The sequence below is a fragment of the Ischnura elegans genome, chromosome 2, assembly GCF_921293095.1.
Source record: "Ischnura elegans chromosome 2, ioIscEleg1.1, whole genome shotgun sequence".
NCBI classification, from domain to species: domain Eukaryota; kingdom Metazoa; phylum Arthropoda; class Insecta; order Odonata; family Coenagrionidae; genus Ischnura; species Ischnura elegans.
In genome coordinates this window covers 33,037,363-33,060,469 of record NC_060247.1, presented here as the reverse complement: position 1 = coordinate 33,060,469, position 23,107 = coordinate 33,037,363, and the positions used below count along the sequence as shown (strand labels likewise).

Here is a 23,107-nt window from a genome sequence, read left to right as displayed (position 1 = left end):
TATCGTTTTTCAGGGGGATGGATGAAAAAAAACAATGAATGCAGGAAAACGATCAATAAGGGAATGTTTGACAAGGTTGCCTATGTCCCAGGAAACCCTGAATTTTTGCGAATTATGATATTTATTAATGGATTCAAACAAGATTTTAGCTGATTACAGGAATATTATTACTTTATCGAACCACTTCCGTCATATTGTTGATTCGACTTATATCTCTTTCAAATATCCTAAAGGAACATGCCACCTTGCTAAAAAATTTTTGCACTCCACTCGGCATTTTCACTGCTATTATGGATTTCTGTCTGATTTAAAAATTCTTATCCATCAAATGTCATTTCAAGTACACGTATTTACAAGAGCAATGTTCATGTTATGCCTAAAACAGTCGCTTTCGCAGATGCAGTGATTGGTTGTGAGATGGATGAAAAAGCCAAAAATAGTTTATTATTTGAAATGCTCCTTTCTAACAATTAAATTTTTAATGTGATTGAGGCAATGTGCAAAGCGTTAACAATGTTGCGTTAATCGCCAGTGGCACGCCCTTCATCCCACTTCCTTGGCTTCACCCCACTTCTAATTTCACCAGGTATCTTGCTCTACCCCCACCCCTGCCGTCATGTGCTAGCGGACAACCCGAGGCGCTCTGCAATATTGCCTCTAGCCCGGATTCTTTTCTTAGTCTTTATTATTTTCAGTCCATCTTTTAAAGTTCTCATTTGTTTCTCTCTTGTTTGTGCCTCTAGCCCGGATTCTTTTCTTAGTCTTTATTATTTTCAGTCCATCTTTTAAAGTTCTCATTTGTTTCTTCGGAAGGGCAATGATCCGAAGACGAATAAAAATGAAACCGGACTTCATTGAACCCACACGGAAAACACTCGCTGGTTTGAAGTCAACTCACCCTGGAAAGTACGGAATGACTCGTACGAGGAGAATTTCGGCACTAATGCTATCGCGTTCGGCGCAAGCAGAGCTTACTGCAGAGGGTGAAGCATGACCATATGACTGCGTCATGAAATCTTTTGTCCGAAAGATATGGCAAATTACCCATTCTTTTCTAATTAGCATTGCGCCAGATGAGCAGATGAATTCAGATTGCTAGTAGGGAGAAACAAAATATCCTGAGAAGACATTGCTTCGTTAGCAACTATGGCAAGTGAGACTTGTAGCATAACTGATAAATTGTAACCCGATGCCCTATTTAAAAAACAAAAATGCCGCATCAACTGCCGAGAAGCTCACAATCAGCTACGAGGATATCGAGATTCGCCAGAAATCACCATCGTATTATTCCAACTATTTCCTCGCTTAAAATGCTTAAATAACGTTAGAAATACGTATCGAAATATGGTATCATTCTTTTCTGAATTACGTGCACATTACTAATATTTTGATCTCATAAAAGTATAATACCAATTGCCGAAATTCATTGTTAGACACCTTTTTGGGCTAGTAGGTGATTCATACGCTTAAAAAATTCAGTGGGCGAGAATCGGAGAGGCGTGAAACACGATTCTATTGTTCTCATGTAACTTGATATTTTATTTCGAAGCGAAGGTCTTCGTAATACGATCCCTGCGCGAGCTGGAACCTTTTTTTATTTCGGGGAAGAGGAAAGCTTCAGAGGGGGGGATGCGAGTGCTGAATGGAGGGGGATAGCGGATCTTGGGAAATGCGCTAATGTAACTATCCCACGGCACTCAGCTTCTCCCTATAGTAATTCAATCTCCTGGGGGTGTCTGTCGTTATAAGCCACAAACAACACATTGTAAACACTTCGTCTCATTTTCGTCAAACGATGAATGCGGGAAAATTATACGGCGGGATAGCGATCTTCAAACGATCAATACGGGAAAACGATACTTCGGGGAACGATGGATGCGGGAAAAAATTACATTGTCTTTATGGAACTTTATTTGGGACCACGAACGGCGAACGATGAATGCGGGAAAACGATGAGTGCGGGAACGATAGATCGGGGTTCCATTGTATTCTCTGTTAAATGATGATATCTCCCTCTATCTTCAACTTAAGTTTAAGTTTAATCAATTATTGATGTTCGGTTGTATTTTACTTGTGTAATTTTCTTAAGGGCAGGTTGACACGCATTGCATTTATGCTTAAGGCTTGCTGTTGACGAGATGGGTTCAAGTCTAGGGCTGCTTTTGAGACTATGATACAATGTCATGAGTGCAATTATATGAGGGGCTCAGAAGGCATGGGGTACAAGTGATTTTTTTTCCATGCAGAGTTAGGTACAGATAATGATTGAAGAAATATACATTAACTCGCTGGCCAAGGGATACGACAGGGTCTCTGTACTGTGCTGACATTGAGTGAAAAATCACATGCACTGATAAATACGTATGTACCTAGTTTGCTTTTTTTTGCTAGTTTCCGTACCAAACTCTATTTAGATAAAAAAATCACTTGTATCCCTTGGATTCTCTCCCCCTCATATATAAAATTCGCAAGCTGACTTCTGGCACCTTGTAAAACCTGGGCAGACCCACTATTGATGATGGAGTGGAATTACACTTCATTCCAAAATTATTTTACACTTGAGGAGACTTATTTATATTTTTAATTGGAATCATGAATGGAATGTCTGACAGCATAAGGGTATATGCAGCTGTATATGTATGTATTAGATAGCTCCTGGTGTAATTCACTCAACAATCGATACAAATTCCTGAATATTTCCAGAAGCGATACATGTTAGAAATTTGGCAAAAATATACCTTGAGATGGATGGTTCTGAGGAAACTTTCACCAACTTCAACTTATTCCTTTGCTCATAAAACTTCAAAATTGCTGAAATATCTCACTTTCACCACCCAAACTTCCACTTATTGGCTATAGCTCCTAAATTATGAATGAGATCAAAAAGTTAATTTAAAGATTACATTTATGAACATTAACCCATTAGTACATAGCATTCGATATATCGGACGTGCGTATTTAATTGTTTTCTGGGCTGCGGTTGACATACACCACATTGTGATACTACATTAAGTTCAAATGGATGTCTGTCTTCACCGCTGCGCTAATATTTTAGTTGCCTCCTTGAATTTATCAACTTGAGTAGCATTTATGTGAGACATGGCATCGAAAGAATTTTCAGTCACCCACACGGGGTAGGTAAATTATTATTTATTGAAGTATTTTGCTCAATATGTTGATAAATTTTATCTCATTTTTGTTCTAAAGGTCGGTGTTTCTATTTTCTCAAGTTTTTCTAAACTATTTTGTATTTGTTATCAACAATGAAAACTGACAGTCTGATATATTGGACGCCATGCACGGGGGTCAGTTCTTGTAGCTAATCTAAAGATGGCTGCTCTTATATAACAACCACAAATTTTTGTTTTAGTATTGTATACATAATTATAGCATCAAATTAATTTTATTTAATGGTGGAGTACAAACATATTTTTAGTAACTATTCATAAAAAGATCATTGGTCTTGGCAATTAATAAAAACAAACACCCAATGCCACCTCTGGAGGTGAAAAATGATGCAAACTTACATGACAAAGTGGCATGTATGCTAACTGTAAAAATGTGAACCTAGCTTTGGAGAAGGAGGAACTTATGGCATTCTTCGGTGATATGATAACATCAGGCTATGTTAAATCTTTTTTATCGCATTTCCATACAGCTGCATGGATTGCGGCCAAAGTCTGTACGTAGATGTATCTCATGCTCACAAATCCCGTAGTGCTACTTTCGGTACCGTCCTTTGCATCGTTTTCTCATTACCGAACCTTACAATTATGCTCAGCACCACCTAGCACTCATTCCCCACCCTCTGCTTACTTTCCCACCTTCCGATAACATCCCCATTCACTCTGCCATGTTTATACGTAAAGCTTCCAGTTCCAATACTGCAAATTCTCGCAACTTCACCGTTCTAAGGTAAATGGCCCACGAATATCCCTGCTGACCTTTTAATCGTGCATGTTGACAAATCGTGTTTCTTCATACGTTCTTTCATATTTTCCCATTGAGAGGTCAATATGACCATGAATTCCAAGATTTAAGTTTCCCCTTCCCTGGGTACTATCCTTCCCGAGCAACTCCAGGTGGCCGGCTAGTAGGTACCTATCCTATTAAACCTTTGTTTTGGATCAAAGAGAATGATGTGCCCACACATTTATTGGAAAGTATTTGCTGTAAGCGATTTGAATCTATATTACATTTACTCCTGAATGACAGATCACAAAGTGAAGGAAGTGACTGTTTCTTCAAAATCAGACTGTTTTTGATGATGATTGAAACTCCCTTCCAATTTTTTGGCATCCTGGAAGAAATCTAATCGATTGTTGTAGGCAGGAAACTCTACAATGGGAAGCATTATGCGAAACAATGCATCAGGGAAAGCCTATTCATTTGTCTTTAAAAATGTCCTAATGTACCAGTGCTAGCTATAAGCTCACATTTCAAGTGTACTTCGGTAATGATGCCTACATACCTCAGCAATTTGGTCTAAGTGGAGATATTGTTCTACCCCTTGTAAATGCTGCTAATGTACCAAAAGATATAGGATATGAGTTTTTTTTATTATTACTTCACTTTGATGAAACTCATAAGGTACCTTGCTTCTCTAAATATCAGTGCAAGTGGTGGAATACAGGAGAATATGGTATAAAATTATCCTCTCAAGACAAAGATGATGATGAAGAAGGGACAAAGAGGTGCCTATCACTTTAAAAGTGCGATAATGCTCTACTTGTCAGGTGCAAAGATTATTATGTTGTCACTGCTTCAACATTCTATGAAAAGTTTTCCGTCGGTGCAACAAAATGATGGTCAAGAGAGAAAAAAGCAAGATTTCTGTACCTCAACCAACAGTTTTCTTATCTCATAGCCAAGGGGTGGGTGGAGCTGATCAAATGGACCAGTTTATTGCTTCATATAGGTCCAGAATAAGACAGAATAAATGGTGGTGGTGGCTAATGTTAGCATTTATTCGATGCTGCTATCCCAAATGCGTGGCATCTTTATCGAAAAATAACTGAACTGAAAAGACTTTCTTTTGAAATTTCGAAGGTCACTTGCCTTGATCATACTAAAAATAATTTTGAAAATCAACTATCCACGGAAAACGTACCCCTTTTCATATTAATTCTGTTAGATTTGATCGCCTAAGCCTCTGGCCACTGTTTATTGGTACCCAAAGACGTATCGTAGAGTGCGAAGGGAAAACAAAATTCATTTAAAGTAAAAGCATCATTAGGTTACTGTCATGATTATTGCTCTCATTTATTAAATAATTTTAGCGAAATTTCCGGTGTTATGCACTAAAGTAATCCACACTATTGCTCCTTCTACATGGCGTCCGAAATATCGGACAAGCTGTATTATTTTAACTATTGATAGTAAAAATTTAAAAATGGCAGATATAAATTTAAATGAACCTTATTATCCAGAATACGTAATTACTTTTCAAATGAATATTTGACAAAAATAACTTTATGCATTAATGGGTTAAGAATTTGCTTGGAGTACTACTGATTTTCAAGCGAAAAACCAGCAAAGTTGGAATAAAAATGGCAGTTTTTGTCTTCAACTGCTTACACCTTTCGAGGCCTGAATCTGATCAGACATATGACGGACGATTTTTTCAGCACTAATGGATGATTTTTTCAGCACTAATGAGCTCTACAAACTTCAGGCTATTATTCCTCAAAGGTATTACAACTGATCCAAGTTTAAGTCACATGAAAATTTTAAATACTGAATATTGTAACAAAATTATTTCAGTTACCATTGTATGTTTTGTATGAGTGAGATTTTTTTGTGTGTTCATGTCCCCGTGTGGGAGTCTTAAGTGATTCCCAATGACTCCTATAGAGGCGTGTCTCTGTGTGTGTGCAGTGGATTTTGGGAATAAGAAAGGTTACGCATGAATATGACGAGGTCGGAGGGAGAATGGTTGACGGGACATTGGGAGACGGTCGAGAGAGAGAGACCGAGGAGCAGTGGTCACGAGAAAGTGGCCGGGAGAGAGAGCTTCAACAGAGTACGACTGGTGTGGCAGTGGCTTCCTTACACGGAGTGACGCAGTTCTTCCGTGAACATCTCACCAGTTTATATAAGCATAGAAAATTCCGAACCAGTGAACCCCTTTTGAAGCGGTTTATCCGCGAGCGTTGGTGCCATAATTTTCGGAGATATTCTCTGTATATGAGAGTATGCAGCCATCGTTCTCCCATCTCCGACAAGTGTCCCATCCCTCCACAGATTATTACACCAAGTGCAAAGTGTCACCCTTTCAAAAATAACTGTTCAACAAAACTTAAGGGAACATCCATCTTACCATAATTGTATTTCATGCTAATTTTTGTTATCTGTATCAATTTTTTTTTTGCGATTCCTCATATTTGTTCATTTTTTTCACCAGCCATTTCATTGCATTCTTCACCTCATCAGGGTATAAATTCTTTCATTTATGCAATTGTTTAATTAAAGAAAGTTATCGAGTGAAAGCAATATTTAAAAAAATTATTTTCAACTCATACTGCATGGCCCTGCGGTCAAACAGGTGGTCATTTCGTTGTCCAGCGTCGTCCCGGTGTGCATGCCGTGCTGGAAGGAGACTTAAATCGAATGGTATGAGTAATCGGCAAGCACCTTGCCCTCGGCCCAAGTTTTCTTTTTCTCCCCATCAAGGAAAGAGCTGGTCACTATGTAATTCTTTATCGGGACCTGAAGTGTTTCAATTTCACTGTTTTTCTTTGCTTTCTTAGCTTGTGCATGTGTGGTTCACTTCCAGGGGTTGGCCTGGCAGTCATTGGACAGTGATGCTGCACTGTCCGGCGCATTCATATCTCCTGATTGTTAAGCTATTGGGGGGGGGAGGACATCCTTCTGAGCAGGGGCAACCGTTAAAACATATATTAAGTCTCCAATTATGTATGACTATAGCTTAAATAATGCTACTATCTCTAGAGTTAGTAGAATATGTGACTTAGGTGTTACATTTGATTCATCCCTGACATTTCAGTATCATATCCAATCCATAGTCATAAAAGCTACTAAAACAATGGGTTTCATATTCAGAATTTCAAGAGATTTTGATAATATTCATACTTATAAGATCCTCTATTGCACTTTAATCCGCCCTATTCTTGAGTATGCCTCTATTGTATGGTCCCCGTTCTATAACATTCACATCAAAGCTATTGAGAGTGTGCAACGCAGATTCATAAGATTAGTATCCTACAGATTTAATATCCTCCCTATTATTTATGACTTAACACTATCCCTTCTTAATCTGTTACCTTTGGCAACCCGTCGATTACACCTGGACATAACATTCCTTCACCGTCTACTGCATGGAGACATTGACTCTATTCATCTGGTAGAAATGATCCCTTTCCATGTCCCCATTTTTAACACTAGGCAAACATTCATGTTTTCACTCCCTCATCCCAATAGAAATTACACCTTCCACTCACCCTTAACCAGAACTATGCGGAGCATTAACTACAAATGTAGTAACATTGACCTTTGTAATTTAAATCCAAAGAATTTAAAGAGAAAACTACCTTTGTTTGTGCATTGACTTAAATAATTTGTTCTTGTGTATAATGATAATGTCTATTTCCACTGTTTAAGAGATATGTGACTGTTCAATCTAGTATTCTTAACTACTGTGTTTATTTTTTCTATTGTTGGTTTTTACAGCAAGTTTATACGATTATTCCTGTATTTTTAAGAGCTTAAAAATATTTCAATCTTATGATAATTGTACATTTTTGTAATTGGGTAATTTTCCCGTCATTAAACTATTATTATTATTATATATACGTATAAATCGTTTATGTATAAATCAAGGTATACCTAAACCTTGAAGAACATTGTCTGGCACCAGCAACATTGGGTCAAGTGCAATGAAAATACAAGGGGTTTTGAACAAGGAGAAAACAAAAATGAAAACACACAAATCCTCTTTTGTGGATGGCAAAACTGGTCGCTCACTTTGGACTGGCAATCCCTATAACTGTTAGGGGTGATTTACTGATTAATCATGAGTGAGGGTATCAGCTATCAAACAAGGACCACATACATAGATACGAGGGCATGCTAATAAACAACTGCTGAGTTGATTTTTCTTCTCCTTCGACTTAACATAATTTGATCTAAGGAACTACATAGTTATACATAGTTACGATTGCATACATTTTTTTGTAAACATTCTCGCTCATAACAAATAAAAATGTCAGCCTCATGGTAGGAAAGGAGAGCACCAGACAAAAGGCCCGAGTGATGAATGAAATTCATGCATACAACTATACAGGAGATGCAGCTGTCATGCCCCCTATAATGTAGCAAATTTTTTGCATGAACAAAATTCCATCATATCATGCTTCTCATAGTATTACAGAGTACAAATTAATTAAATCCATACCTTCAGGAACAAAGTATTTTTTAACACTAGGAATGAGTTCAAATGCTGGCATATCTTGAAAATGAGATGTGCCACAGTCTCCGGCATCAAAACCACAGGCAAGAGTATTACAATTCTGAAAAATGAAAATCTAATGTTAAAGTTTTCAGGAACACCTACATAATTTTTTGACTGTTGACTTTCTTCCCATTATTTCTTCAACAGCACAAAGATGTCAATTATTTTCATTTCTAATTGAATGGCATAATCATGAGATAAGGTTTAATACCAAATAACCACATATTTTTAAAGGATTTTAAGATAACAAGATGCCAATAATACAATAGAGCATGAACGTTATATGAACGAATAATTTTGACCATACAGCCATTCTTATGTACTCTATCAAAAATTTATTACTGAAAAATATTTATATTTTTAGAAATTGTATTGGACTATAATAGACTTAACCTCCGCTAACAAATACCAAAGTTTGGTTAACTATGGCAGCTCCCAACAGGTATGTATTGGATGTGATTTACAAGCAGTTGTGTGATTTTTTTGTTTCTTGGATGATTCTGTAGGCTCAAATAGAATTGTAAAAGAAGTAACCCGAGCCCAGGTTTTCCAGGGGCTAGACCAACAGAACTTTACATGAAAACATCTTGAAGTAGTAAAAAACCCACTCACACACTGTGACCCCAGATTAAACGTGAATAACCCCATGTGTGGACTCAGTCTGCCTTCACCAAGGTCAGTCACAGTCCCTCATCATCGCCTTCAGTAAAAATTCTGCACCATTAGAACTCTTTTTAATGAAATTTTCATCCAGGGTCAACTGAAAAGACCATTGACATCCTCTGAGGAGTGAAGGAAAACCAATATAAGGAAATCTGAAGCACTATGTATGAAGTGAATGTAGCTGAGGGAGTGCTGATGTAGTTCAGACACCTAACATAGATTGCAAGAATACCAAAGAGCACCTAACATCCATCATACATCAGCAGAAAAGGTGAAGAGTAATCCTAGAGCTGAAGCTTTATTCTGATTATAATTAGCGGTTGCAAACTGACGTTAGGGAGGAAATATGTGATTCTTGCACAGTTTATTACGCTATCTTCTTATGGCTAGCTAATATTAGCAGCAGCAATATACTCCTAAGTGACAAAAATCATTATAAATGCCCTGGAGACTAGGTACCCAAAAATGATTTCAGCAAAAAGCTTTATCAACCTTGCCTATGGACATTCAAAATTCATTGCAACCAGCCATCTACCATAAGAGAAGCCATTAAAATGGTAAGAATTTCAACAGAGATGACGCATAGAACTTCTGGAAATAAAATTTTCAAAATCACAATGAAGCATCAAAAAATCTCAAGTCTCATCCATTTTTTACATTTTTGAAATTAAGAGAAAATGAGAAATAGTCTTAAATTTCATACAGTCCATCACACAGGATTGTTTTGGAGGCTTGAGAGTAGCTGCTGATACACTTCTAACAACTGCATTGAGTGTTTAGCTGATGGTGATTTTATTTAAGAATGATTAGCATGTAATGTAATTATATGCCTACAAATTTCATACAAAATCTAGTCAAATACATGGGCTGATTTCTCTCAGCTAAAAGTTTCCAACTTGGATAATGTGCCGACATCAGGGCACATTCTTTAGTGAAATTTTCAACGGTGTCGGCCTCTTTATGCCCTGTGTGTGTACAGTGAGTCCTCATTCTACGTCACCCCGTTTAACGTCATTTCGCGATAACGTCACGAAAATTTTGAGACCGTCATTCGTTTATCGCACCTTTGCTTCGCGATAACGTCAGGTCTGGTCAGGTCTTTTAAATTTCGCGCGAGAAAAAATGCGAAGCGGCGGGCGTTGCAGGTTGTTCGTTTTGTGGGCGGTAATACAGTCGGTCTAAACGATGTGTAAAATGGTGTGTTTATTGTCAATTTCGATTACGTTTATAGCAAATTTTCTGCAAAATGAATTCTTAGGTAGGTGCGCAAATGTTAAGTGCGTAAATGTCAAGTAAAGTTTTAGCAAATTTTACTTGACATAACGGTTTTCTGGAACCTGAAAAGTGATTTCTAGGAATTTTTCCGGGTAGAACTCGGAGTATTTGTTGTCACTTTTTCGCCGTGTTCTCAATAATCTTGGTTCCTGTAACTGCGACGATATTTCAGCGATGATGATGCCCAGGTGACCACCATAGCGAAGCCGAAAAAACAAACGCGGGAAGATACAAAAATGGAGAAGGATGTACGTCGCTGCTGGTATTGCCGTCAATGAAGACAGGGACTCGTGTTTATGCCATAGTTTGGCATTCCCATCGTAAGAAATGGCCCAAATATGATACGCTAAAATTTTTTCGCATAGGAATTGTGAGGTCTAGGAGCCGATATTCACTTTTTACATTGTTTCTTATGGGACATTGTGCTTCGATTAACGTCATTTCGTTTAACGTCACATTTTTCAGGAACGGTAAGTGACGTTAAACAAGGACTCACTGTACTTCCATTATTCTACGCCACTGCCTTTCCAATGGCATGAGAAAACGTCAGATAGAATCCTGCTTCCCTTCTATCTGCTTCACCTCCCCTCTCACGCCTCCTTCTCGGCATTCTGCGCAGCGGCCGCTCTCTTGCCTCGTGACGACAGACATGAATGGACCTGTTCGTGTCCAGGGCATTTTTGCAACCTGAAGACGCAAGGACGCCAAATAACCTCAGACAACTAACTGTATTGCATGTATCGTGTACCTATTGCATGAAATTGCTAATTAAATACATGTATCTTGTTGGAAATAAATCCTAGTGCTTTGTTATTTTGACTCCTAACCGCCTGTTCTCGTCAATTCATTTCTTGCGACACGTGAGCCTTGCAATATTTAAGTCCCAGAAGAAAAAGAGTACAGAACCTAGCCCATGGAGATACAAAATTAATAGTCAGAGTACCTACTACTAACAGTCATGTATCTAAAGAGACGCCATTAAAATAGTAAGAATTTCAGCTGTGGCGATGAACAGAACCTTTCAATCTATTGAAAATACTTTAGCAAGTGTTTTAATTAATAAGAATAACTTAGTTTTTCTGCATATTTACTTTCAGTTGGCCTACGCTTCAATGAGACTTGTTAGCATCACGTACATAAATAAGACATTAAATATATAGTCACTCAAACTTGGGGGAGAGAGGAAAGGAGATGGCATTCAAACATTGAGTAGGAGATGTAGGCTGGAAGGGGCAAAAGGTAACGAGTATTGGGAGAGAGGAGGTTTTTGAGATGATGCAGATGTCAAGAATGCCGGGGAAGGGTTGCATTCATAATGGCTTAGTGAGAAGTCAAGAAAAAAAAGTATTTGGTCACCCTCGCATCCAGTATGGGTGGGGTTATTCTTATGATTAAAAATAAGTAAATTCCACATAGTCAAACCCAAGACAACAGATCATATATTAGTGTAGCCATAAATACCACATGATTCCATGTAATATCACAAAGAAATTCCAAAAGTCAAACAAGGAAAGAAAAAAAAAAGAACTTTACGAGTCAAAACTCACCACATCACAGTACTTGTCAGCAAGCCACGAATCAGTGCAGTGTGAGCCACATGACTCCTCAGCCATCAAATTATTTCCGCCATCTCCCCAGAGGTCACCCTCATCTTCTGCCCTTTGCAATGTGTCTTCATCTTCATCAAGAGCATCAGGCTCACCTCTCCTAGGACGGGAGCCAGTTCCCAACCACCTGGCAGACACTTCATTGCCAGGCAAGCAATCTCCTCCATCCCAGTGGCATTCTGAGTGATTACATGCTCGATCACAGTATCCATCACCTATCCATAAAGGTGGACAGCCTTCATGACATTCAGGGACTGGCCATGACAAGTACACCTGAAAGATAACACTACATGAGCCACTTTTACTAAAGTAAAGATCGTTACTTTATCTATTTATTAAAAAGAGAATAAAAACTTAAAACTGAAAAAAAATGGCTGACTGGGAGTAGACAGGAGCGTAGAGGTTTTTTTAACCTAATTTCAGGAGCAAACTGATGAATGAAATGAGGGACATAGGTAGCCAGGTGGGTAAAAGACAGGGCTGCTTATCAAGAGTCCAAGATTTAAGTCCCGAGTGAAGGCTTCAGACACCAAAAATCATCCTTGAGGTGCGAGGTGGCCCAGGGAAAGGAATTGGCCCTCTTATCCTGAATGTATGAAATTTAATAGCCTGTGGGTTAGTCCAGGAATAGCTTTGCCCTCACCTACCCTAACCAACCTGCATATTTGTAGGTTTTTTTCTTCTTCACTGTTATTGGTAAAAAAATGCAATTTTCCACTTTTTTTACAGCTAATTAAAAGAGAAAAATTCTATTTTATTCAAGAGTAGATGCTGAAAAGTTCCCCCACATCGCTCTAAGTACATCAACATAATTTCAGGAATGTTAACTAATGATGGTGAGAAACAAGTAGGTATGTACAGTCACTTTCAAAAGTTTTAGGACAAAGTTTGTGGGGCCACTTCTGCTTCACAAGAAAATTAAGTTTCCCTGACTCCTTTTGTTTTCCTTGCTCACGCAATGCAAGTATTTCGCTCCCACATGAAGATATATGCTCTAAGAAGGAGAAGGTACTTGGAAAATCTATCATTTTGTTTCGATCTATGTTGGATTTAATGATTAATTTTGTGTGCATTCTCTGCGTCCTTGCTCTGGTTTTTACTGCTGATTTAGATTTCACGTATTATAACAACTCTATCGTCAGTAGTTGTGGGCCGAAGGACACATGCGAACTCTTTATCATTAAAAAAGTACATAACTGTGACAGGGAATTTAAATGATTTGAAACAAATTATGACATAAAAAAAAGAGCAAAACTGCCAAAAAAAGTAGTGATTAAATTATTCCTAGAAGGGGAATTGATCTTACAAGCTTTACCCTGACAATGTCATGTTTACTCCACTACTCCACCACAACTACTGGCAGTACAGATATTATAATATGTAAAATCTAAATCAGCAGTAAAAACCAGAGCAAGGACGCAGAGAATGCACAAGAAATCAATCATTAAATCCAACATAGATCGAAACAAAATGATAAATTTCGCAAGTAACTTCTCCACCTTAGTGCATATATCTTCACATGGAAGTGAAATACTTGCAGTCCGTGAGCAAGGAAAACAAAAGGGGTAAGGGAAACTAAATTTTCTTGTGAAGCAGAAGCGGCACCACAAACCTACCTATTCTGCGGCAATGGAATCATTAAGAAATGCACTTCTCTTGTTTTAAGTCAATACCCAATCATTACCTTTTGTCCATAGGTAGTTGTATAAAAATCATCTGGCCATACTTCTTTTCCAAAAAGCATGTCATCATTTAGATAGAGGAATTTATCTGACAGTCCAGGAATTCTGCGGACATAAAAAGTCATTTAAACATATGAAAGGTAGTACAAATAAAAAAAAAAGAATATTTTAAGTGCTAACACTGTTCATTACAATCAAATCATGTTAGACGTGGTATCACTCCTAATACCAATAGAAGGTGAAAATATCATCCAGGGAAAGGACTATCTACGCATAAATTGTTTCAACCTCATTTAGAATTAATTTGTTCTAAATATCTTTACTCCAAATGACACAAAAATCATTTTACACTTTTTATTCTTACTAACAAATAATTAATATTGATCTTAAAGCCACAAGAAAAGGAGCTTCCTGTAAGATAACATTAAATTATTCCCCTGATGCTAATGCACTGAAATTTAGATACGTAAACAATAGTACATACTGTAAAACTTTCCCAAAATGAACTTGCTGGAATAAATAATGACCCCTTCAATTTATAGATGCCTGTATTGCTAAGGTGAGAAGTGTGTTGCATTGCAGCATTTACTTTTGTGAGATAATCCTGGAAATTTTCACTTTTTCAAAAAGGATATAAAAACAATCAATGTGAATGCAGGCTACATCACTACCATACCTTTGTCTAGCTGAGCTTCCTTTTACCCATTAAAGCTTCATATCCCCAACTAAAATCATTTCTAAATAATATTGTTCTATTCCTCACCTTAAAAAATTTACTTTCTAATATAATCTCCAAATTCGTCCTAATATAACCAAATATTATTCAATGGACCACCTTTCACCAGTATCCTGTTCCCACCTTTATCTAAAACTAATATTTTATGTTGGGATGTAAAATTGCTTACAAAAATCCAACACTTGGGGCCATTTTAATGGGAAAAGATAAATACTAAAACTATAAAAAATGAAGTCATAAACTAAAATAATTAAGCAAAATATGTAAACATAATGAAGTACCACTGAAGAGAAATAACAATAATAAACTAATGGGGAAAAATCAAACAAAAGTATAAATGCATGGAAAACCTACCTGTGAAGGTGGCTTTCAATCGCAGGACTGCCAAAAGTAGGGAGATGTGACTTGTTGGGAAAGATTTCACTGTGAGAGATGAGGGTGAGTTTGGGATGTTCAAGATTGATCCAATAAGGTATCTGCCCGTTAGTTACTAGCCAAATATGTCTGACCCAAGGAGCAAATTGCTCAACAGATCGAAGAGAATATCGAAGCTCCTGAAAATTCAAGATGGAAGATAAATTCCCAATAGCTTATTAAGTCATGAATATAAGTCAACATATAGAAAAAATCTCATGAACACACCTCTTTGTCATCAAAACGTGAAGGAGAGAAATCATCCAAATTCATAGTCACTGGAAGTTCCAAAATGAGGGACGCTCTATTGATTTCCACTTTCCTTCCCAGGATGGTCACATTACCAGTCAGCTAAAATGAGGACAGACGGCAAATGCAGAATTTAAAAAGAGTGGCAAAGGAAAAATAAAATTACTGCTATAATCATAATTTGACATACATGTAAAGTTGTGAAAAATATAGCAAAATATAATAAAATTTCATCAGAGAGATTTCATTAGAAAATGAGATATCATAGTCGTAATTTAATTCATAATATTTGGAAATCCCTTTACTTTTAATTATAATCCCTTTTCAGCATGATGTTCATCAGCCACAGACTAGAATTCATATGTATGAAAACACACCTGATCCCATTTGAAAAAATGATGCATATTGAATAGGAAAAGACAAGATACATCTATCACCAACCTTAAGAACATCATTCATAATTTCAGTGGATGGAAGAGATACAATGGCAACTCCTTTTTCTGGATACAGCAGTATGTGATCAACAGCTACATAGGCACCAAGGGGGGAAGACAATATATGTGATAAACCAGTTGTGCTGGGGAGGCCACTAACCAGTACAGTTCTTGGCATTACATATGAAAATGGTGCTTTCTGCTCAGCTGAAACAAAGATATTAGAGATTGAATGGCACTGCTTCCTGTAAATTAGTGCCTACTTTAGTCAATAGTCAATTTGAATTAGTGTCAAACAACATTTTATATCATACCAGTTGTCCAATATGCATTGTGTGCAGAACAGTTTTGACTAGACCAAGGGCTGCTTTGAGTTAATGATATAAGAGCAGAGAGAACGGCTTCCTCAGAAGGAAATGAAATCAGTGTCCAATGGTGGTTGCTTTTTTCAACTTTGTCAAGAATTCGCACTTCAGTGACACTGGCCAAGGAGGCATGAGAAGATCGTATGCTAATTAATGATGCATGCCGAGGAAGTTGACACCTAAGAATAAAAGAAGGCAATTTTCAAGTTTGAATCAAATGCATACCATCAATTTTTTAAGTAATTTTTAAGATTTTAGTAACTAAGTAATAAGTAATATAAAGTAAATATGTAATTAATAGTAGCTAAGTAATAAGACATTAAGTAATTTTTGTAAGAGACCATTACAGTTAATAAAACAGAAATATTCTACTTCGAATCTTCATAAGAATTAAAAATATTAATTATCAAATGCACATAAAAGTTGATTTAAACAAAATGCAGATTTTGCATTTAGACAGGCAAATATTGTCTGTTATTGACTATTTTTCATTCAAGCTTTGAGAAGCAGCGGAAACGACAGTTATCTATTCGCCTGTTCCTGATATGAACACTCATTTTCATCTATAACGTAATTCTGAAAATATTCACCATAGAATGAATACTGGAGGAGAATTATATTTTATATCATACATAGAACAGGGAAGCCACCATATTAATCATTCACTGGTACATACACCTGTGCATACATTAAGTAATAAAGGAATCACACGATTTCGCTTATACTATACCCAGTGGCTTTATGTAAATGAAAATGGCAATCAAATACATGTGAATATCAGTACATACTAGTATGGAAAATGATAATAGAAAATAAATTTTATATTCTTTAAAAAATGTCTTCAAGTTATACAAGGAATTTTCTTAAATGCACTAGTCTGCATGCTGCATACTAACCATTGGATATAAAAAACTCAAAGAGTTTTTTTATTGCAGCTTGAAAGTAATTGAATCATTACCATACACTTGTTCATTAATTCATTCTAAAGAATTTCCTTTCTTCTTTTCTGAGAGTTGTCTTTTATTTACATTCTTTAAAACAGAGCACTTTCTGATCTAGTGAATAATAACATAATTGTGACATGAGGATTACAACAAAATGTGAGGCCTTTTAAATTATGAAAAACAACTTTATTGCACTCTAATCTTAATATGTTCACATCGTACAAAAATATGTACAACATATATCAACTCCTTTAATGTCAAAGATACTGCTTTATAATGAAGAGCATATCAAGCAAAGATGTGTAATTAGTAAGTGCTCTCCTAGTGTTAGAATTCAATGACCTGTTCCTATGCTTTAGGTATTGAAAATTAGTGCTTTGCCCAAACACCCTAAAAAAATCAGTAGCTGCTTTATTTCAACCACCGTAAAATTTATAAAAATGCCTTTCTGGTATTGAAATGTAGCCAAGAAAAAATATGAAGCAATAATTTTATTTTCCATATTCTTTTCCGTATTTTATATCATTAATGATTTATGACAATTGTTCCCTTCAAACTTGAGCCAAGAAGGTTTCTGAGACAACAGTATGCATGTATTGCTCACCGCAGGTATCATCTTGGCCCTTGGATGATACAGCGCTGTTTGAGGAAAAATATATTTGGAGTAGGCGACTGACAGCTGAGGTCATATGCACCATGAGAGAAAGGTATAAAGAAATCAGGCATAGGCAATAGCGTACTCTTGACAATAGGTAGGACAACAGGCATAGGGGACCTTGTCTTCAAGTCCGTGATGACAATGTGACAGACGTATGTTGTACTTGAAGCAGGAGAGGGGCTTTGGGGGGTAAAACCCTCCCAAGAGCTCAGAGAAAATTTTAAGTTTAATCTATTTCACTTAATTGGATTGATATTACTTGTAGAATAGTGTAAGGTTTAATAAAATATCCCTCAGAAAGCTGTAAAACTCACAATTTGGAACCATTTATCTGAAAAATTTTCTGGGGGAGGGCCCCCGCACCTCCTGCTTACCCTGGCGATTATTCCACACCCTCAGACCCCCCAGTATCAGTTGTGCCTAAAACCCCGCCTACCCTTAATTCCTAGCTGTGCCCCTGGGTATACCCTCCATAAAGCACTCAAGCAGGGATCAGGCATTCTGAGAAAAATCTCCACCAATGCCGGGGTTTGACCCATATGGTGGGAAGCCAGTAATCTAGAAACCACATCAAACAAATTCCTGCCTCATGAAGAAATAATTGAAAATAACCTCGTCAATCAGTTATTGCGGTTACTTTAAAGCTGTAACTTAGTCACACACTTGAAACACATTATCCCACAAACATAAGCAATAACTTGTATAATGACAATGAGAGGTGAGCTCCACTTTTAAACAAGGAAGTGGAATCCCACTGACCCAAAAAAGGTCAAACTAAAGGCCAATCACAAAATTTGTTACTTGAAAATGGAAAGGTATTAAAAAAAGAAATTATATGACAGTAAAGAAAAGCTTTCATCTACTGAACTTTTCTACCAGGACCACCTTTGGCTCTAGGATCGGGAGGCTGTTTGGCCACCATAATCACCCTTGGCACTGCCATTAATCTTAATTAATTTAGATCCCTTGCATAAACGATCGGGGAAACTTTTTCTTGCAACAACTAATGATCATGGAGGTGAATTAGTCAATCAAATCTGATTCACCAAAGAATCCTGATTGCATCACATTATCATCTATTATAATTATTCCAGCATGCTTTTTTAATCATTATAGTACGAGCATTACAAATGTTCTGATAGTTAAAATATAATACTTATTTCGACCAAGAGTTTAAGGCAGCGACCACCACAAAGTAGCGACGTACTTGAGTGAAATATGTCTAGAAGGAATACATAGGTGAAATCCGCATTCACTTTTGGGGCCTTGCTCTTCCTTCGGATCTGAACCAACAGTCTTCCCATCCGAGCCTTTTCCATCCATACGCAACTTCATCAACTCCTTTTGTAGTTCGGGATCGCTGCCGTTCACCCAAGTATAAACAATATCGATTGGAGCATGTTGACATAACCTTGAAAATAAAGATAAAAAACCATATTATTCCCACCACATTTTTAAATTTAAAACTCGCGTATATAATTTCTTACTCGTTTTCGAAGGACTTTCCAACGATATTTTCGCTAAACACTGAGAAAAATGAATCGTATTTCTTTCGACTCCAGGTGAGCCACGTCTAATATGAAAGAGAAATAGGAATCAAATACACCAATTATAAACGATATAATCACACCAAAAGCCCAATTATTCATCAAAAACCTTAATACATTCAGGAAAATCATTAAATATTTATCTTACCTCACCAAAATGAAAAGTAGACACAATGACCGCAGTCAGAGTTATACATGCAATTATAAAGGAGCATTTGTGCGATAAAATATCGTACGCTTGCTTTTGTACGACTTTTCTGGCACTTGCCGAAGGGAACATGACAATGCGAAATAAAATCAAACATCACAAAATATAAAAACGAGCGAAGTTCATCAACATTCACCAATCAAAACATCAAAGAGCATTCTTAAAAGCTTGTAATGGCCGGCATTAGGCTGTGCATTTCTATGTTCTTTTGTTTTCAAAACAAAAAAATGGAGGCTATGTGGTCAATTTGAATTTGTTAAAGGTGGCTCCTAGATATTAACCTCCGAGGCAAATCGTTGTGTTGGTCGTGGAAAAATGGCCTATCATAAAACGTCTATGAATTACTTTTAAAACTTAGTGACTTAGGTGAAATTGAGAATGGACAACTTGATAAAGCATGCCGGCAGGATCTTTGTAGCGACCCGCCTCGTGTGCCAAGCTGTGATGATCTAAGGAATAGATGTATAGTTCAATGGGTAATCTTTAATTTAACTGCTTTTACTTATCAAACGAAGTAAGGTATTTTTGAATTTAATGTAATTACTGGTAATGACGAGCTGAAGTCCACATGGCATGTGGTTAATTGCGAATTGAAAATTTTCAGGGAAAATGTATGGGTGAAAACTGTATCTATTCGTTTTTTTTAAGGTAATGAGTCGCTATGTGAATGATTATCATCTGCAAATATCTCTGCCTCTCCTCTGGAAATGATATTATGTGCATATGTTGGCATTTTCCATGAACGCTGCCGACCTTGATGCTTTTCATAATTCACCAACAGACAAAATATGTTTCATATGCTGATTCATTCAAAATTCCTTTTCTTTTTCAGCTATTTTGAAAGTTTAATTTGCAAATTCAAACCATACGTTTCTTTTCATAAATTAGGTGAAGGTGCGTTTACGCTGAGTAACATGTTACATGTAAAATTGTGTTACAAAACAAATATATTCGTGTTATACAACAAGTTTTTGGTTTCTCGCACGAACCAGGACTTGTTGTATTACACGATTTTGTTTTATGACACAATGTAACATGTTACAAGGTAATCGGAGGGCTGTGGTGGCTGTTCACGCGGCAGGATTTGAAATAATACACATTCTTATGCTACTCGTAGCATGAAAAACACGGAGGCACTTGCAGGAAAGGGTTAAAGGTGAAAGTCACTAATAGATTGCTTAGTGAAAATTATGAAAGAAACATAAAATCGCAGACTCAATTTGTGAATTCCATGGTTCAAGAATTTACTGCACAGATTTTCAATTATGCCATAATTACATGGTTGCTAAGAATTATCATTTGATCAGGCGAAAGTAATAAAAATATCCTTCACTTGTATACTATCTTATGGTATGCCAGTTTTACTTTTGAGTATACCTAGCATAATAAATTCCATTAATTTTTACGCAGAGATTTATATTATTATATATTTTAAATTTGAAATTCCTTTCATTTTATGCTAATAGCTCTCTATATTGAGACTGGTGATTGGGCTTCATTTCACAGTTAAGTTGGTGGATTACTGTCCTACCAAACCAAAATTTTAATAATTTCAAATTGAATATAGATTATAACAAATTTACCTTAAAGCTTTACATCAAGTATGCAGTGTACTATTATATGCACATTAGGCCGGCCCTTGTTTTTCAGAATTGAGAAAAGTTATGTTTTCCTAGTCTCGAAATGGTCCAAATGAGGTTCATATTCACTTGCTAGAATTTGGTTACTTTAAAATAACGGCAACCCGTGCCCCAAGGGCCCTAAGTACTGAGGACCCTCAATAGGGTGGTTTCCTTCATCAAAGAAAACGAAAGGCATTGATTGCGATTCGTTACCCACCATTAGTGTATTCATAATATACAAATTATTTTGTTTTAGAAATACCGGGTTAGACGAATGGCAATGGTCCATTTTTATCCTCATTTGAAAAGGGCCAGATTGGCGCCCATGCGATGCCACTCCTTGTGACGTCACAGGGACCTAGTTTCTATACGAGAAGATAGGAGTTATACGTCGTCTGAGGTTACCATTGCATGCGTGAGGCGCAGAGCTCAGGGAAACATGTCTTAACAATCACTTATTAAAACTGGCTAAGGTCGGAAAGTTTTCCTCGTTTGATAAGTTATTAATAATCCTTATTTAAGCCAAGCGCTACCAGTCAGCAGGGTACTAGGCTAGCCGCTAGCAGCCTGCGTCGTATCAGCGCTAAGCCTCGCCTCAAGGTCACCTCGCAGGGCGGGAGGGGGAACCAGAAATACGTCACGCGGAGAGACTTCCCGACATTCATACTTAAGCGTCGCGTTTTCGCGCGCTTGAAAATTTTCACTTTTCATTTAATCGCGAAAAATAGATATCGTCATTTAAAAATCTAAAATCGTGAAATACGTACTCCAGGAGTAATAATCTTTCGATTTAGGCAATAAAAAAATAATAGGAAACCACCCTATTGAGATTTTTGGGGCAGAAAAAGTGCTATTTCTATGTAAAACGTAAAAGTAAAGCCCTCTAGGGCCGATTTTCTGTTTGTTTTCTGTCAAAGTCTTTGCCGATGGAGGGGAGGGGGTGGAGGGGAAGTCTCTAGTAAGTGGTGCGGGCCGTGCCTCAGCGGCGCCGCGGTGCGGGGTAGCGCCCTGGGGGGGTGGATTGCGTTACGACGGACGTTATCTCGTAAACGCTTAGAGATAGGTCAAAACAAACAGAAAATCGGTCTTAGAGGACTTTACTTATATGTTTTACATAGAAATAGCACTTTTTCGGCCCCAAAAATCTCACTTGAGGGTCCTCATTACTTAGGGCCCTTGGGGCACAGGTTGCCGTTATTTTAAAGTAACCAAATTTTAACACGTGAATATGAACCTCATTTGGACCATTTTGAGACTAGGAAAACATAACTTTTCTCAATTCTGAAAAATAAGGGCCGGCCTAACGCACATGAAACATTTGAAAAAAACAAATCATGTAATCATCAAAACTTCATTTTGAGAATTAGAACACCTTATGTGGGGTAGCAGCTTTTTAACCTTAATCACTGACCCTGGATAATGTTATACTTCCAAATCTCATGTGCGGTCGATGCTTGTGAAGGGTGAGGCTTATGCTTTGCTTTCATTTTGATTGCCCCAGCTGCAAGCTTGTGCTCAACTAATTCTTCTCCCTACCTTGCCCTCTCTTGCCCCCTCTTTACCATCCCTCTGGACAAGACTACTACACAGAAATGCAACACAGTATGAGCCAAACTTTGGAATGCTCTGTAGTAGTGGTTCCCAAAGAGGGCGGCTACTGCCCCCTGGGGGGAGTTGCTGTAGTCTATGGGGGCGAAAAGTGCCAAGGGGGCGGCAGGGGGGCACCGGGGGGTCCTGGCAATGTGACAAATGCGAAGGTTCCGTTTACCGTAACCTTAATTTTGTCTTTATAGGTGATAAATCCGTTTATAGATATTGAGGAAGTTGGAGTATTAGAGTAAGAATTAATTGGACTACAAAATGACATTGAACTGAAACCAAAGCTTAAGATAAATTATCAAGAGTTTTGGCTACAGGAGGAGGTTTCCAATCGTTATCCTGCATTATGGATGTTGGTTAAAAAACTCCTTCTTGCATTTCCGACTTATTTGGTGGAATGTAGTTTTAGTGCAGTCACTCAGCTTATTTCCAAGCAGAGAAACACACTTCAGGTTTGCGAATGCGGTGATTTAAGACTTCTGCTAAGTGACATTAAACCAGACGTTGGAAAACCTGTATCATGTCATCAAGCTCATCCTTCTCATTAAAATTTTATTTGATGGAAATATGTAATTAATTTTAGCAATAGAATCTTCTTAAATGACTTCAAGACCATGAAAAACTATAATAAAAA

General features: G+C 37.2%; 1 protein-coding gene across 1 annotated transcript in view; it reads right to left on the bottom strand.

Annotated features, from left to right (window-relative positions):
* LOC124153561 (N-acetylglucosamine-1-phosphotransferase subunits alpha/beta) overlaps nucleotides 1-19,433 on the bottom strand; it is a 31,009-nt gene extending 11,576 nt beyond the window's left edge. The window contains exons 1-10 of the mRNA XM_046526795.1: nucleotides 19,193-19,433; nucleotides 18,985-19,070; nucleotides 18,705-18,908; nucleotides 15,845-16,074; nucleotides 15,538-15,737; nucleotides 15,076-15,198; nucleotides 14,788-14,987; nucleotides 13,700-13,802; nucleotides 11,956-12,288; nucleotides 8,414-8,528 (exon numbers count right to left, since the gene is read on the bottom strand). Of these exons, the coding sequence (XP_046382751.1) occupies nucleotides 8,414-8,528; nucleotides 11,956-12,288; nucleotides 13,700-13,802; nucleotides 14,788-14,987; nucleotides 15,076-15,198; nucleotides 15,538-15,737; nucleotides 15,845-16,074; nucleotides 18,705-18,908; nucleotides 18,985-19,070; nucleotides 19,193-19,324 (1,726 nt within the window). The 5' untranslated portion in view covers nucleotides 19,325-19,433. The remainder of the gene's footprint in view (nucleotides 1-8,413; nucleotides 8,529-11,955; nucleotides 12,289-13,699; nucleotides 13,803-14,787; nucleotides 14,988-15,075; nucleotides 15,199-15,537; nucleotides 15,738-15,844; nucleotides 16,075-18,704; nucleotides 18,909-18,984; nucleotides 19,071-19,192) is intronic.
* Nucleotides 19,434-23,107: the final 3,674 nt, after the last annotated feature.